General features: G+C 39.0%; 1 protein-coding gene across 3 annotated transcripts; it reads right to left on the reverse strand.

The window, feature by feature from the left end:
• Window positions 1-593: 593 nt before the first annotated feature.
• On the reverse strand, window positions 594-15,192 carry LOC122762063. Of its 3 annotated transcripts, none has more exons than XM_044017238.1 (8): window positions 14,676-15,192; window positions 9,595-9,926; window positions 9,438-9,502; window positions 9,150-9,307; window positions 8,206-8,721; window positions 5,890-7,382; window positions 4,366-5,031; window positions 594-1,505 (listed from the first exon to the last, which is right to left on the reverse strand). In XM_044017238.1, exons 1-8 carry the CDS (start codon window positions 14,914-14,916, stop codon window positions 1,380-1,382), a joined length of 3,597 nt encoding a protein of 1,198 aa, XP_043873173.1. In that variant the 5' UTR covers window positions 14,917-15,192; the 3' UTR covers window positions 594-1,379. The 3 variants fall into 3 exon arrangements, with proteins under 3 accessions (XP_043873173.1, XP_043873172.1, XP_043873171.1); XM_044017237.1 differs by lacking the exon at window positions 14,676-15,192 and adding an exon at window positions 11,544-11,828 and having other exon boundaries at window positions 5,890-7,379; XM_044017236.1 differs by lacking the exon at window positions 14,676-15,192 and adding an exon at window positions 11,544-11,828.
• Between the last annotated feature and the right edge of the window lie 1,159 nt (window positions 15,193-16,351).

Consider the following 16,351-nt stretch of genomic DNA (forward strand, 5'->3'; position numbering starts at 1 on the left):
AAGACTAGACTTAATAAGCCTGGGTATAACTGCTTCGATTTCTTAACTCATATTGATTCATTTAGAAATATTTAAATTACCATACAAATATTGTTTGGTTCTGAAAGATAATTCAGTTTAATCTCTTTAACTTGTTGCATCATTACAAAAATTAGTTACATATATTTACATTTACATTAATGCACTTTTTATGTAATATGACCATGCTGGTCGTTCTGTGTTTAGTTTGCATGTTCTCCCCATGTGCACATGGGTTCGACTTCCTCACAGAGCCTGAAAACATATTATAGTGCAGTAGTTTTTTATATACTGTAAAAAACTATACTTTTTATACCAAGTACCACCTGAGAAAATATCGAGCTCTTTACACACCATTATCATGTTAAACGTTAAAATACAGTGGTGTAAATAAGCCAAGCAAAGTCATCTAGACTTTTCACAGGAGGCAAATTTATTCCCAATAAAATAATTTGCTCTCTCATCCTCCTCTTCCTCACACATACTTCACACGCTGGTATCGTGCAATCAGATTAAGATGGAGCGAGAGATATGGTGTCTTATCTCTTCCTTGCAGAAATAAAGATGAGCCGTAGTAAGCGTTATTCTTGCTCTTTACTGTGGCTTTTTGCATCATTTCACAGAAACAGAGTGAAAACTGTAACAAAATGAAATGCTTTGCTTGTAAATATTCATCTTAACATCCACTCAATATGTGCGGCGTTTACAGTTTGGATGGCTTGGATGTACAAATCATACAACAGATCAGCCTACTTTTTTTTCTTTGTGCAATTAAAAACTTACAAAATGTAAATTATTGAACAGACTAGGGTATGTTGTGTTTTATAACCATTTCTGAACTTAAATGACCAGTTCACTGTGTGTAAGTTTACATAAATGCAACCAGAGCATATATTATGTTCTATGTTTACTCACATAAATCAGTAAATGAACTGTTCAGATAGTAATATTGTACGTTTTTACTTAAAAACATAAGCAAGAGGTAAATCTACATTAATGTGAGTGGATGTGGATGAAAGAAGAAAAGCACAACGTCAAACAAAATGCTTCATTCATACAACAGTGCAACAGAAACTTAATGTATAGTTTATGGAAGTATATGGAAACTTTGTAAAAGCTTCCATATACATTTAACTATTTGCTTTCTGAAATAGAACAGACCTACAATGACAAGAGGTAAACAAGTTTATTCATTATTATTATAATTTTTTACTTTAACTTCATTTCTTGTGATTCATCATTAAAGGTCCAGTGAATTTTAGACACTGGACCTTTAATGATGAATGTGGATTGTGGCATCTGGTGATGAAGTTTCAGACTGCAACCAACTGATTACCCTTCTGCCTCAGCCTCCTCTTCCTTCAGGTGATGTTAAAATATAAAAGTCCAGTGTTTGGTTTGTCCCTTCTGAGCTGCTGTGAAAACACACTGGTGCCACCTGGTGGGCTCTGCAGAAGAGGACACGGTCCAGAAGTAGAAGACTCATTCTAAACCAACACAAACACAACCACTCTTAGTTTCAGATGATGATGACACAACAGAAATAAAATACTCCTGAATATTACATTTCATTTCTGCGTATAGATTCCTCTAAATCCTAAATCCTACAGACCAGACCTTTAAAACTTAAATTCCTTCTAGAACATAAAGAAAACACAAGCTAATAAAAAAGTGAGCTAATATTTAGTCTTTGGTATTGTCTTTCACAACATACAGATTCATGATACAGAATATACTGTCGTCAAAATGCTTAAGCCACATGGTGTAAGTCATACATATACTATATATACTAGTGTACATACTAATACTACAGTGGTATTTGACTGTCTACACAAGACGCAAGTCATTCTCTAGTGTATACACTGATTTCAATTTGACATTAAGAACAAATAAAAAATGGGGATACTTTTGAAGGTAACGTCTGATAGCATTTCAACAAGGTAAGGCACTAGATGCTACACAACAAAGTTAAAGGTCCAGTGTGTAAGAATAAGCGGCATCTAATGGTGCTTTTCCATTATACTCTGTCAGGCTGACTCTGTGGTCCGGTCACGCAGGAACCAATCTTTTCAATTAACTGAGTCTAAAGATTCAGTACACCGAAAACAACTGCTTTGCCTGTCACTAGTTTGTGTTGCATATAAAAAACAAGGCAGTTTAGTGCAGCCGTGCTTTGACGACCCTGCCCACGATGAGGAGGAACTATGACGTCATGGAAAACAACGTGCTTGATACCAAACTGTGTAATGGAAAAGGACCATCATTGTAAAAAATCAGAAAGCTTGTTTTTATTATTGAAAAAACCTCTGAAAAAGAATAATCAATGATCGATATAGTTGATGATTGATTTAGTTAATCATCAGCTCACTATTAATCATCAATTAATTGAATAATTGTTGCAGCCCTAATAATAGCTGCGGGCTGCTGTTGAAATGCATGTTCTAACTGAAGGTGAAAGAAAATCTAGATAAAATAAAATATCGCAAATTCCACGGTGTATAATCTAAAGTGCTATATTGGTTAGAGGTCAGCCAATATGGGTTCTTCTATAGAAGAAATTAGGGCAGCTGTTGGCTGATAAGTAATGCCAATACATTTTTGGCCCATAAATTTAGCCGTTTTTCTTTTTTTCTTCCATCTGATTAAATATTTTTTCATATTTAATGTGTGACCTCAATAACCAGTTATTGAAAAATACTCATGGTCTATCCAATCTACATTTTATGTCTGCACTGCAGTATTTTCAATAAAAATAACACATAAACTGAATATGAAACACATATGGTCATCAAAAGTAAAACAAAAAACAAACAAAAAAACATTTGGATAAAAACATTCAAAATAAAGATTCCGAGAACAAAAAAAGCACAGTTTGTAATAATACCGATCATTAAAAACTGTGATTGTGAGAGTGGTTGTTTCTTTTGCCCTATGTCAGAAGATGATTGAATGAATAAATGAATAAATGAAATATCAACACAATTAATTAATAGGTCAACCACTAGTATCAATATGGAAATATTCTTGACATTGGTTTTCTGACAGTAGTTTTGTGTTGTATTTAACTTCAACTCCTCTCATTAGACAAAGACAACTGTATGTAGTCTATGCATATAATATGTATTTGTCTAAACCATAATAATGGTGGCGAGGGGTGCTATTTACCTCCTTGCTTTTGTATCTAAATACATCACAATATCACCTCCATACATCTTGCCAATACACAGCCCTAATTCTAATTCTACAAAAACAATTTTCACAAATACAAACATGGTGTGTGCAAATTCTGCAAATAAATCCTCCATAATATTACACACTAGACCTTTAAATGCAAATCAGTAGTAGAGCAGTCCACCACATACACACTACATGAAGTGAATTTTCTTTTTTTCTGTCTTCTTAAGTTCCCAGGAAAACAAAACAAAATGATAAAATCATTCTGACGTGTACATAATAGACTGAATTAAAGAGAATTAATGAAAAAATGTCATGGTCAAACTTCCACAATGTGCTATTTATTTGAAGCTGTCAATTGAGTTCTTTTTTCCAGGGTGCTAACTTTGAGATGAGAACTGTGGTTTATGGGAGTAATCAAATGTATATGTAGAGGAGGGAAAGTGTTACAGCCCCGTCTCAACCAAGCGGGACAGTTTGTTACGTAATGCAATTATTATTACGTTTTTATTGTCAAATGTTGGGAAGGCTACCAAAATAACTAATCCATATCGTACCAGCCTTCTGTTGTGGCCCCACCTCCATGCAACACTAGGAAAAAAAGGAGTGTTTTTCCTTGCTACCTTGTCAAAGTTTGTCTTCTTGCAATAAACAGACACATGCCAAGAAGAAAGAACCCGAAATTCTCCAAAGTTACACCCTGTTTATTGTGTTATTCTAAGTGGAACTGATTGGCTACAATGTGTCACTCTAGTATGACACTGTTTACATACTGTAGCAGATAGTAGCAGAGGTTGACCAATATGGGGTTTTCTATCTTTTCTATAACTGTGTAATAATAAGTAATTCCTTAACTTCAGTAACCAGTTATTGAACAACACTGGTCTGCCTCTCTAATCTACATGTTATGTCTGCACTGAAATTATATGCAGTATTTTCAATTTAAAAAAAAAATGAAATATATTAAATAACATCTACAACTGGGTGAAAACATTAAGTTTTGGTGACTCAGCAACATTAAAAAAGTCTCTGAGAATGAAAAATTGTCATTTAATAATTGGTCACTGAACCGCTTGATTGAAAGGAGGCTTCGCATACAGTTTGTAATGCAATGAGTTAAAATCAGAGCATGTGAAAATGGTGTGTGTGTGTGTGTGTGTGTGTTCATGGGACCTTTTCATTCCCACTGTTCTTGTCATCACTCCTTGCTGCCAGCTGCCCAGCCTCATAAGTGGGCACATGGTTGTGGTGTAGAAACAGGATTGTGTCCAAACTCTCAGGCGGAATGTTTGCCCTCTTCCTGTATGAGGCTCCTGCTCCGTCCTGCACAAAGTCCTTCACGGCGTTTCCTGCCACGGCAGGAGCGGCCAGGTAAGTCCGTGCCACTATCGCCAAGAGTGGGAACTGCACTGCCTTTGTCCTCCACCACTGCAGGGGCTCCACACCCAGTGAGGCCCCCTTGTCAGCCCTGAAGACAGACATCTCCATGTCTATAGACTCCTCCACAGAACTCTGCCTGCTCCGAGGGGCAGAGCAGAACAGATCTCCCAGCAGGAACTCCATTCCAGAGAGTCCACCCTGAGAGGTCGGGTCAGGTGATTCGTTCTCATCAGTGTCGCCTACGTCACTCTCTTCATCTTCGTCATCAATCTCTCTGAAGTTGATTGGACGAGACTCTCTGAGACGTTTGCTCCTCCGCAGGATGTCACTCTCAGACTCTGGAGACTCAGGGGAGGGGCTTCTCTTAATCTGGCTCTTCCCTTGGCTCCTCCTCTTCCTGTCCTCCTTCACGATCCTGACGGCCTCTTTCTTCAGCCAGTCAAATGTGGTGGTCTGCTCCTAGTTAAACAATCACCACAAATGGATTTAATTCCTAAAAAAAAATACTATTTATAGTCTTTCAATAGATTTTTTTTATCCAACTTCAAACCTAATAATTAAAAATTCATATATTCTTTTGCACGTTAACCCTTTTAATGCCAGTTTTTAAACACAATTTAACATGGATTGATTACCAACAACATTTACTTATTTCAAACACCTCAAGCGCCATAAAAGTTCCATCCCCATAAACTGTGAACAACAGTTATTTGGCACCTTAAATTAATGAAATGTTCATCATTATTCCTGATCATATACAAGAACAAAATAAAAATAAAAAGTTTGAGTGTTTTCTTCCACTGGCCTTGTATAGTAAAATATGACCACCTGCTGGATTACCAGGATAATTACATTTTAGGAAACTGGGGTCAAAATGATGATGAATGGTTAAAAATAATTAAATATACATATATATATATATATATACACATATACATATATATATATATATGTATATACATATACACATATGTATATACACATACACATATACATATATAAATATATATATATACATATATATATATATGTATATATATACATAGATTTGAAGCCAGAATCTTAGAATGAAAACATAAAACTTACCAGCTTACTTACTGGCTGTCAAAATCAATTTTGTATTGGTCTGACATGTATGCTCATCTGTAACGACTTGTGGCACTTAAATATTACATATACATATTATCCTGAAAAGGAACAAAATTACTAAACTTTCAAGGCAATCCACTAACAAATATAGCTGCAAGAGTCTAAAGAGTGATACCATGAACCTCTTACTCACTAATCAGTTCCTTTGATTCAAACAATATAACTCACCTTCTCCTCCATGAACCCCAGCCCATGGAACTGTGGGTCAAGGGAACAAGCCACACACAGCACCCTATTCACAACAGGGTTATCATAACAACTCGCCAAGCTCCGCCTCATTGTCTTCTTCACCTCCTTCAAGATGGACGACGAATCACCCGGTCGGGACACGAGGTGACGGGAGAGCAGGCCGATGAGAATGGGTTTGATGAGGGACAGACGGGGGAAGGCCTCTTTGGCGAGGGTTCGACAAGCCACGTCCAGAGGCCTGAGGACCAAACACAGCTCCTCAAGAACCTTCCATTCAGAACGCATTGTCACATTTGCTGAGGATGTGTTGGAGGTGGAGTTTGCGTGGCAGCTACCAGAAGAGCTGGTTTCTGAAGCAGTGTCTCCTTTCATTAAGTTCTCCCCTGTGATATCTTTTATTAGATCACAGAAAAGGCTTTTGTGCTTGACCAACATGCTCAGCAGAGGGTAGAGCTTATTCCACGTTGGCCGACTATGAGCCCACGACTTCAGCTCTGCGTGTTCTTCTCTTGTCAGCGTCTGCAACAGACTCTGAACGTGATATTGATATGAGCCCCTGTTCTGAGCACACGACAGGAACAAAGTTGAAAGAATACTCTGAAATTGGCAGAGTGTCTTGGAGATGACAGGATGTGACATCACTTCCTCAATGCATTCCTGCACTGCACTGAAGAAACACGGAACAAACGGTAGTCCCTCACTGAAAAGGTTGTACTCGGAGCCACATGGTTCCTCCGGTGACACCGAGTCTTCCCTCTCAAGAAACGTAGTGGAGTTTGGGTGAGGGACACTTCCTGCAGCTTCTCTACCTTTCTCCGTCTTTATTGTTCCCAACCTGATTTTGTTCCTTCCTTCTCCTCCTATCAGGATTAAGTGAGACTGGGAGATTCCCCACTCCAGTGCCATGATTTTCACCTGGGCCTCCACTGCTTGAAGGGTGTAGTCTTTCATCCCGCTCTCCAACAGTCTTTGGGTTGATAGGGCCACATTCTTTGAATTAAAATTTGAGTCTATCCAGTGTGCCCACAGGGTGAGGTACTTCTCGGTGTCTCCCTGCCAGTCATGGGACCAAATATCTATACTTAAAGTGACATGATGAGGAACTTCCCTACGATGGCTGGGAGGCCGCCCACGTCTCCTGGGCTCACACTCGATGGGAGCAGTGTAGTCAGACATCTCCGCGTCATCTCCACTTACTAGTTTCCTCAGCATCTGAGCGAGGCTCGCCTTGCCCTTGGTGTGGTGGTCTTTCAAGAGGTTCTCCAGCTGGCGTGGTGACGGCAGCTCCTTGCAGGAGGGCAAGATGGTGTGGATCAGCTGTCTGAAGCCTTCCCCTTCCACCAGAGCAGCAGGCTGGAGATCCATGATGAGAAAGTTGGCGATGGCATCAGTCACCTGAGATGACAAAAGCTGGGGGAGTGTGCTGACCAGGCCGCTGCTGAACACTGTTGGCTGGAAGCGTTGTGGACCTGCTAAAGCACAACAGAGAATGTTGTATTTTCATACATGTGACTCTATGAGCAGCAGTGTTGGTCAGTTTGTAGGTTCACTGACCCGTTGCCTCAATAGTTTGGTATAAACTGAAATATCTGTGTCAACAATTATGTACAGTACACTGAAATCTGAAGCAGCAATTTTAATGTCATTGTACTCCATGCACTAATATTTTGGATTTTCAATTGAAGCTGTAGTGTGTAACTTTTAAATATATATCAATTTCAGAATCACATCCATGCCAAATGACTTCAGATGACTCTCGATGTTTCTCACAATAGCAGCACCTAGGCTGACGAGAGCGTCAGTGATGAGACATTTACATCGGCTCGTTTGTAGCGACTAGGACAACTTCATGTTCAAGTACACCTCCATATCTCACATATAAGTGAGATAGGACCAGGCTATGGCCACACAAGAACAATCGATAACGTTGGAGGCGTACAATTCCGATGGAATCGGTCAGTCGGAACGATTCCCATCCCTACCTCTGACTACTGTAGGGTTGCACTGTGTGGTCATATTAAATAGAAAGTAGATTCATGTTCATATTTTTAATGACGCACCAGGTTAGAGAGATCCAAATTTTATACAATTGGCAGAATTTGTTCAGTAAAATTCTCTTTCCCTTTAAGGGTCATGACTTTATGGGACCACCATGAAATCTGATACAGTAGTTCATGGCTCCCATAAAATGAATCCTGACCACTGTGGTGATCTCATGTTTTGTTTTCTAGCATCATCGGCAGTCATGTAACAATTGTGAAATCTACTTTTGTTGTTGTTGACAGTATTTCTTACCCATTATTGGAGGAACTCTCTCCTTGACACCCTCACGTAGTCTGATGTGGTGCTTGGACATCAGGTGGTTTTGCAGATCCAATCCTCCTCCAGCACAGCCCACATGGTCTCCACACAGCTTACACACTGCTGTGCCCCGGTCCAGAGGGCGACCCGTTGGATCTGGCTCAAACCCAAAAAAGTACCACGGGCTGTTCTGCGTGGCATTCGGGTTAGTCAGCAATTTCTCAGTTCCAGGCATAAAGTCGTACTTTTCCATCACATGACAGCTAGGGGATGGGAAAGAGACAATGGGAGCGGAGGCGAAGGCAGATGCAGAAATCCCTCCTGGCTCAGAAGCTGCATCTGGGTTTGACACTGTTGTTACGTCACTAATAACAGGCATTGGGCTCTGTGATTGGCTTTGATCTGACCAGAGGGAAGTGCTGCTGGGCTCTGGGAGGGTGACCAGCTGGATGTCCTGCAGGAGGCGCAGAGCTGCTTCCTTCTCTCCAATTTCACATTTCACACTGTCGCCTGTTTTTCCCCAACAAAAACAAATACACAGTGTTGGCAAGTTAAATCTTAATTTTCTGAATAACAGTTACTGTGTGTTGACGTTGAATGTCTATCACATGAAATGTGCCTCAGGAATATTTTTGTGCAATTCAGGAAGCTACGGGTTATTCGAAACAACACCATAACAACAGCATTTGTGAAATCTCAAACCTGATTGATCATCACAACATCACAAGTCTGTCGTGAGTTGAAATATTCCAGCTCACGTAACTGACGTGATTAAGCGTTTGACGTGACTAACTGTTTGACGTAACAACACGTATACCAGGTCACAACTATTTGGCTAAGAGTTTTTAAATTATGTTTGGTGTAAACACAGAGTTATAATAAGAATCTCTTGACAACTAAAAGTGTAAGTTTCAGTGAAAAACACTACAGTCACTCACCTAAGCCCAGGCCCAGCAGGGAGGCGTAGTCCTTGCCAATCCAGACCCTGAGCTCTGCTCCCTCTGTGATAGGCTTGGAAACCCTGTAGTAGATGTGACGATAAAACTGGAAGACAAACAGATTGTGTTCCTCCTCACTGCTCGTGTATCTTATATACCTAAAACACAGAGTAAACACATAAAAACAGTCACTGAGGCAAATAAATCTGCAATTTATTAAGATAAATATGAATGTAACTGAATGCCAAGCAACAGAACAAAGACAATAAGCAACAGGGAGAAAGGAACCTCATCCAGTTGGACTTGTTTTCATCAGAAGCATCGACGTAGATGAAAGAAGCATCATCTCTAATCTGGAAATTGGAGAAATGCGCATGCTAACTATACTCGTGACCAATACTCAAACAACAAATTACATCACGACTGTTTAACTTGTGTAACTCACAGCCCAGGCATATTTGAGATTGGCTGGCATTTGTCCTCTGCAGGTTTCTCCGACATATGGCCCAAACATGACGCCTAGTTGAAGGTGACACTTGGCATACACTTTCATCTCTCCCAACTGCTCCACGCCAGAAGATCCAGCAACAGATATCCCTGACCCAAAGTCCTCACACAGGAGCAGGCAGGAAGGCAGGGACAGCACCGCTCGAGTGGGGCCGCCGTGGAGCCACGGCTCCCCGGGTGGCAGCACTGCATCTGGGACATAGTTCTGATTCAAAGCATTCTGCATAAAGGGAACATCCTCAAAGAATTCTTCATGGTTGAGATCCAAACCTAGAAAACAAAACCATAATTAGTCAAATATGGAACTAAAGTGGGATGTTGCTGTTCCCTATTATTTTATGGAGAACATTAAATCAGTGTTACACACTTTACAACAGGTTTTTTTTTAAAACCTCAAAAGGTATGATGTTCTCAAATGTCTTCTTTTGCCCACAAACCAAAATGATTTAGTTTTAATGATTTCTTTATTATGAAGAAACCACAAAAGATTCAAAAACCCTACTTTTTCTCAATTATTAAAAAAAACATTCAAACTGATTATCAAAATAGTCAACGATTAATTTAGAAGTCAAAAAATGTTTATTAAATTGCTGTGGCCCAAATATAACATTACATACTATGTATCACATCGTAATAAATACACAAAACACATTAGTTATTGATAGAAAAGAAAGATATTATATTTGTGACTAGTTTCCCACCAGTATTTTCCTTGATATTTCTTTGGTGTTCAGTTTACATTTATCACAACACTTATAAATAATCCACTGCAGGAGTGGTGCAGTATGCTCGAGTGAACTTTTATTCAGGCTGTCCAAAATAAATTGGTATAAAATAAACAAAGACATGAAAAGTTTTTTAGGGTTTTACTGTTGTTGATTAGGGTTGGCACTTAAGGCTTGCTTATTATAACTAGGAAGAGACCATGCATAGGGTCAAGTCTACTCCTCAAAAAAAGAAAACACCTGGTCATTCAGCAGTTTCATGTTGAAATATTCAGTTCATTATGAAATATATTACATCCAACATTAAATGATATAAGCTTGTTTAGTGTTGTAGTTGCAGTTGTCCATTTCATTATTCACTTAATTTTAGATTTATTTCGGTCAGTTTTTGACATCAAAAGATGTTTTTATTGTGACATATACATCATTCCACATCAAAGCAAACACTGTGAAATATCATCATAGTAAATGTATTTATTATTGCTGACCTGCTACAGAACAGTAGTTTCTTTTCCCCCTCTGGACCAGACTAGACACTCAGACTTTGACAGCCCTGGTATGAACACTTTTTCACTTGAACTTCAACTGAACTCCTTTCTTGCACAAACTTCAAGTACTTTCAATCCCCAGGTCTACTCTGATCTTAAATGTGAATATTTCTGGTTTCTTTGCCCCCTATAACAAATAAATAATTCAAACTGAATTATTTTGGTCTGTAGACAAAACAAGAGCATCAGAACATCATGATTTCCAGGTTTGGTAAATAACATTTTTCAACATTTCCTGACATTATACAGTTACATCATTTCAGGACCAAACCGAGACAGAACAATCAACAAACAAATCAAAGTTATATGCTGCAGCTTTAATATAACAAATGACTTAGGAACTACTGTATCCCAGCAGAGCTTCTCAGACACTGACCGAAATATATATTTTTTAATAAGAAAAGGTAGCTAAGACTTCTCGCATTTCTTTTCTAAAAACAGATGGACAGTTAGAATATGACAATGTTGGTGTTTTCAGGTAGAGATATCTCACAGCTTCAGTTCGACTCAAGTTTTCTGTGACACTTTTGGCAAATAAACGAGAAACTGTGACGTTTAACAGTGTCTTAGTTAGATTAGATCGTAGTTACACGCTTAACCAAGACGAGTGTTACCTTTAGAGTTTGTATGAGCATCGGGGCTGTGACGCTGCACCGAGTGTAGAGCAGCAGCAGCTGCGGCGCAGACGTTAGCTCCGCTAAAACAGTCAAGCACGCTGCTCTGCCTCACGTTTATAAAGTGTCGCAGCTGTACGTGTTTAATGAGGTTACTCGTGTTACCTCCTTTGTTCGAAATGATCTTTCTACATATGTTACAAGACGCCGTGTCTCCTGTTAGTCGAGTGTAGTGAGCCCAGGCTTTCGAGCGTTTTGCCCTCTGCTGCGCCATAATGACTGAAAGTAAACAAGACGTCAAACGTCAACACTCGTCTGACGTCAGAGGTATCGTCATCATTAGGGGACGTTTGAGATATTATAAATGGCCACTATTATCGTCATAATTATGAGGATTGGCTGTTCAAAAAACAACTATCTAATTACTGCATGAACTGCTTGATCAATGTGTAATTAAAAGTGTTGGCAGACGAGTGTGTGCATCAGTGAATAACAGACATTATAGACTTTAAACATTCAAAGTCTTCTTTATTTCAGAACATTTTTACATTTCATACAAAATAATAAGCATAACAATGTTAAATTTGTCAATCTTACAGATAAAAGCTGTAAAAGACTTTCCTCCGGTTGTCTGTGATTTTCCTGTTCATTGAGGGTTTATTCCACCCTACACTACTGAAACAATTATTATTAAAATTGTTAATGAAGTAATGCAGTATTAGGGCTAGAGGGGATGGCGGCGTGAAAGAATTGCCGGTCCCAAGGTTGAGCCAAATCAGTTCTACAACAGTCCCCCATTTTGGACCAATGGACACATTAAACATCTTTTGAGAGTCGATGCTAACTGAAGGCTTCAGAGGTACAGCTACACCAATAACTGATGTTACATTTTACAAACTGCACCTTTAATTCACAGGGTCCTTGTCTGTATGAAATTACATCCATACATGGTGAAAGTAACGAAAACGAGATGCAACAATAACAGTCAGAAAACCATGTCATTCAAGCACTTAATAATCCACAGTAACATGGATAAAAGGCTGCAGCAAACTAACGATTTAAACATTAAAAATAATCAATGAAGAGTGACCAGTGGAGCTAACGTCATCCATGTTTCGGTCTGTGACTGCAGCACCTTTTCCCCCGGTACTCACGTCAATATCAATGCGGCAGAGCTTACAAAAGGCATGGTATTCCAGCTGGTGCTGTTCTGAACACCTTGAAGGAGCTATTTCTCTTCAGCATAGGGAAGCCATTTTCCCAACATTAAACACTGTTGCATTCATTTATGCCAGTGTCATACGAAAAGTGATCCGATGCAGTGGAGCGCATACACCTATATTTATATACAGTATGATGTCTATAGCTGCTTTTTTCCTGTGCCAATCTCAGCTGACATAGGGTGATAGGCCGGGTACACCTATATAGGGCCACATAGAGACAAACCATTCATTCATTCACCTCACACCTACGGTAATTTATTGTGTCCAATATACCGAATCCCCATATTGCATGCATTTGGACTGTGGGAGGAAGCCGGAGAACCCAGACTCCAACCGGGGCTCGAACCCGGGTCTTCTTGCTGTAAAGGCAAGAGTGCTAACCACTACACCAACCGTGTGCCTCTAAAATAAATCATGAACGGCAAATACATATTATTATGGCTGTGGCAACAGTAAAGATATGTCTTTGGTTGGTATGTCTGATATCTTTTGAAACTGTTTACCATATTATTTATCAGTTGAAATACCTGCAAAGGGCCAGTGACAATAGTAACATGCAATATTACTAGTTGCCAAGAAGTGATTTAGGGCAGAGGTCTCAACCTTGCAGCGCCCCAGATGATGTTCTGTAGCCCTACACTTACTTTAAAGTTATAATTAAAACTGTCCTGTCAAAAACATAATAATACATTAGTTTAGATATATCGCATTATTGTACTTAATTCAACATGTAATTATATACAAGCTTGTCTAATGTTTTAATTACATTCGTCTGTTATTATCGATTCATTTTTTATTCTATTCATTTCTGTTTTTGTTATTTATAGTTTAATTTTGCGTCATCATCAGTATCACCATGTTCTTTTTCGTGAACTATACTTTAAAACAAACACATTTACTTTGAAATGGTGTGCAATATCATCCTGACTATTTTTGACATGACAGATTATAATTTGAATTTGTCAAATCACTTACTAGGCCATTTTGATTTTGAGGGCTCTGATTTGGGGTCATGCTCTTTAAAAACTCACCACTGGATACTTGATCTCAGTTCACTGTAATCTTACAGGTGCTCAGTTTGTTTGCATTTTTTAAATGGGTGTGCATGGTTGTTATATAGCTGTAATACATGACCTTTGTCTTACACTTTTTGCATTGCACTGACTTGTCGTTTACTTTCTCGAAAGCATATCCACATCCATATTTGGTCGGTTCACGCATGGCTAATTTGGATGGAGCATCTGCTAAGGCAGTAAACTGGAGGCCCGCAGTATACATAGTTCCATACCAAAACAAGCACTTTTACTTTGAAATTCAGTGAAACATCATCATAAATGTCTTTGATGGAATATTATGTTATGATTTTAAAATAATATTGGGTTTTTTTCCAGACGAGACACTCATTAGCCCCCCCCCAGAGATTCAAGTTTGACACCCCTGTGTTATACTGACCCCGTGCGGAAAACAGCCGAACTGAGCGGATGTGGTCGGAATATTAGCTACATGAAATAATCGATTTTTTCAAATACAGCGAAGCATCAATTTCGCATATTCTCCCTACTGCACATTCGGACAGCTCTATAAAATGGTGTACTCAATGCACAGCGAGAAAAGAGAGGTTTTTAGAAACGATAATGTGCAACCGAAGACCGTTGCGTGTGTGTAATAAGCAAAGTGTACACATTAGCTGAGGAACATCATGAGGCCCAAGAGCTGTTTGTTTCCCCCCCATTTTCTCTAATGTGACATATAACTCATCAAACCCAGATAACACACCACAGTTGCATTTAATTCGTTTATGGGGACACATGAACTGAAGTAATAACAATGGCGGTCACTGATATGACACTCTTTATGCAGTTTTTCTATGCACCCTCACATGATGTCGCTGAATGTGTTGGTTTCTCACCTGGCGTTTCAAACAGAGACCCGGGGGTCGAGGAGGATGACGGCTCGAAGAAATCTGCCCGGTGTCGACGCCTCAGGTGACTTCGTAAATTCGTGGTGTTCCCACCTTTTGCGAGCACTATTTTTCGGCATAAGCGGCAAATGGCCTCCACCGAGTTCACCGGTTGACCCTTTTCGTCTGCCTTCAAGCCAAAATACAGCCACACTGTCGATTTGCTCCTCGGTTTACAAATGAGATCCATGTTTGTGTTTTTGTCCGTTCCAGCTTGTTGACTGGTGGGCAGTAACTGTCCGCCGTCAGTGAGCCGACGTCCGACTGCAGTAAAGTCAACCCCCACTTTGTTTTACCATAGCTTCATATACTAGGCATTACGGTAAGACTGTGCAATTTCGAAATAAAAGCGATGGATGTGGACTTTCAAAACAAAAGCCTTCTGAAATATCATAATTAAATTATGTTCCACCTAAATAAAACCTGTTATTTAAAGGAAACTACCTGTTTCCACAATTCTACTTCACACTGAGACCTCTGCTCCTCATTCTAGGAAGGTTTCTAGTAGAGGATGGGTTAAATACAGAGAAATAATTTCCACTGTGGGACTGATAAAGGACTCATTTATTTTTTGTTTATTCAATGTCTAGTATCATAAAACAAAATGGGGGCTGGCTTTACACGATTTTTCTTAGTGTAGGCTGACTACAGTGACGTTTGCAAAAACACTGTCCAGCCCAGCTGCGACATGGATTTCAAGTCTTGGTCTATTTGCAGTGTTACAGCGGGGTTAGGGTGCTTAAAGCAAAATTTCAAACCCAAAATCGCAAAACGATCTACTGCAAATTTTAGGCACAATACTTCTTTAACTTCGTTATTGCTTGTCTTATTTCCATTATCATGTTCGAAAAACAAAAGTAAATAAAAAAATATTAAATATTGGAAAAAAATTGATCAGTGTCATTCAAACCTGGAAATGATGATGTTTTCAAATGTCTTGTTTGGTCCATAAACCAACATGATTACGTTTTAATTATTTCTTTGTTACATGGTGCAAAGAAATCATAAAATATTCATATTTAAGCTGAACAATCAGGAAACTTATTTTGATTCTTTAAGAAACACTAAAACGTTTATGAAAATAGCTGACTATTAATTTAGTAATAGACTAATCGAGTATTTGTTTCAGCGAAAGCCCTAAAAGCAGTCATGGGCTTTGGGAGTTTTGATTACTTTGAGACCGTATATCTCGGAAGTTTGGTTATCTTAGTCTTTTTGATTTATTTAAGTTGATTCTGGTTGTGGAACAACATTAAGGTGCATGACGTTTATAAAAAATACTTTTTGTTTATTAGAAAGTCTACGAGACATACGGATTTTCTTTGTACTTTCTGGCCACCAAGCATTCTTACCGTAATACCAAGACAAAACAAGCGTCGCGATTCAAGTGCCACCGTTTACAGGCTTTTGCCCCGTTTTTTACGAGCGACAGCTCACTTGAGTTGTTATTGCAGCATTTGCACAGTGGACGCAATACTGCTGCATATGTTGGGAGAACAGAAAAGACATCCGTGCAAGATTACATCGATTATTTATAAAATCAGTATCACGAACACGAACCGTCACAATATTACGCCAGTGATAAAAACCGTACACAAAGTCATAATTGTGACGAACAGGGGTTT

Source organism: Solea senegalensis, unplaced genomic scaffold (assembly GCF_019176455.1).
Source record: "Solea senegalensis isolate Sse05_10M unplaced genomic scaffold, IFAPA_SoseM_1 scf7180000015199, whole genome shotgun sequence".
Taxonomy (NCBI): Eukaryota; Metazoa; Chordata; class Actinopteri; order Pleuronectiformes; family Soleidae; genus Solea; species Solea senegalensis.

Bases quoted from the DNA above. Each gene is read 5' to 3' on its own strand.
- LOC122762063 (XM_044017236.1), bottom strand. From the start codon at position 11,817: ATGGCGCAGCAGAGGGCAAAACGCTCGAAAGCCTGGGCTCACTACACT. The intron at 9,503-9,594 runs GTGAGTTACACA...TCCAATTTCCAG, and splicing joins ATCTCAAATATGCCTGGGCT to ATTAGAGATGATGCTTCTTT. The intron at 5,032-5,889 runs GTGAGTTATATT...TTGTTTAACTAG, and splicing joins TGGGGTTCATGGAGGAGAAG to GAGCAGACCACCACATTTGA.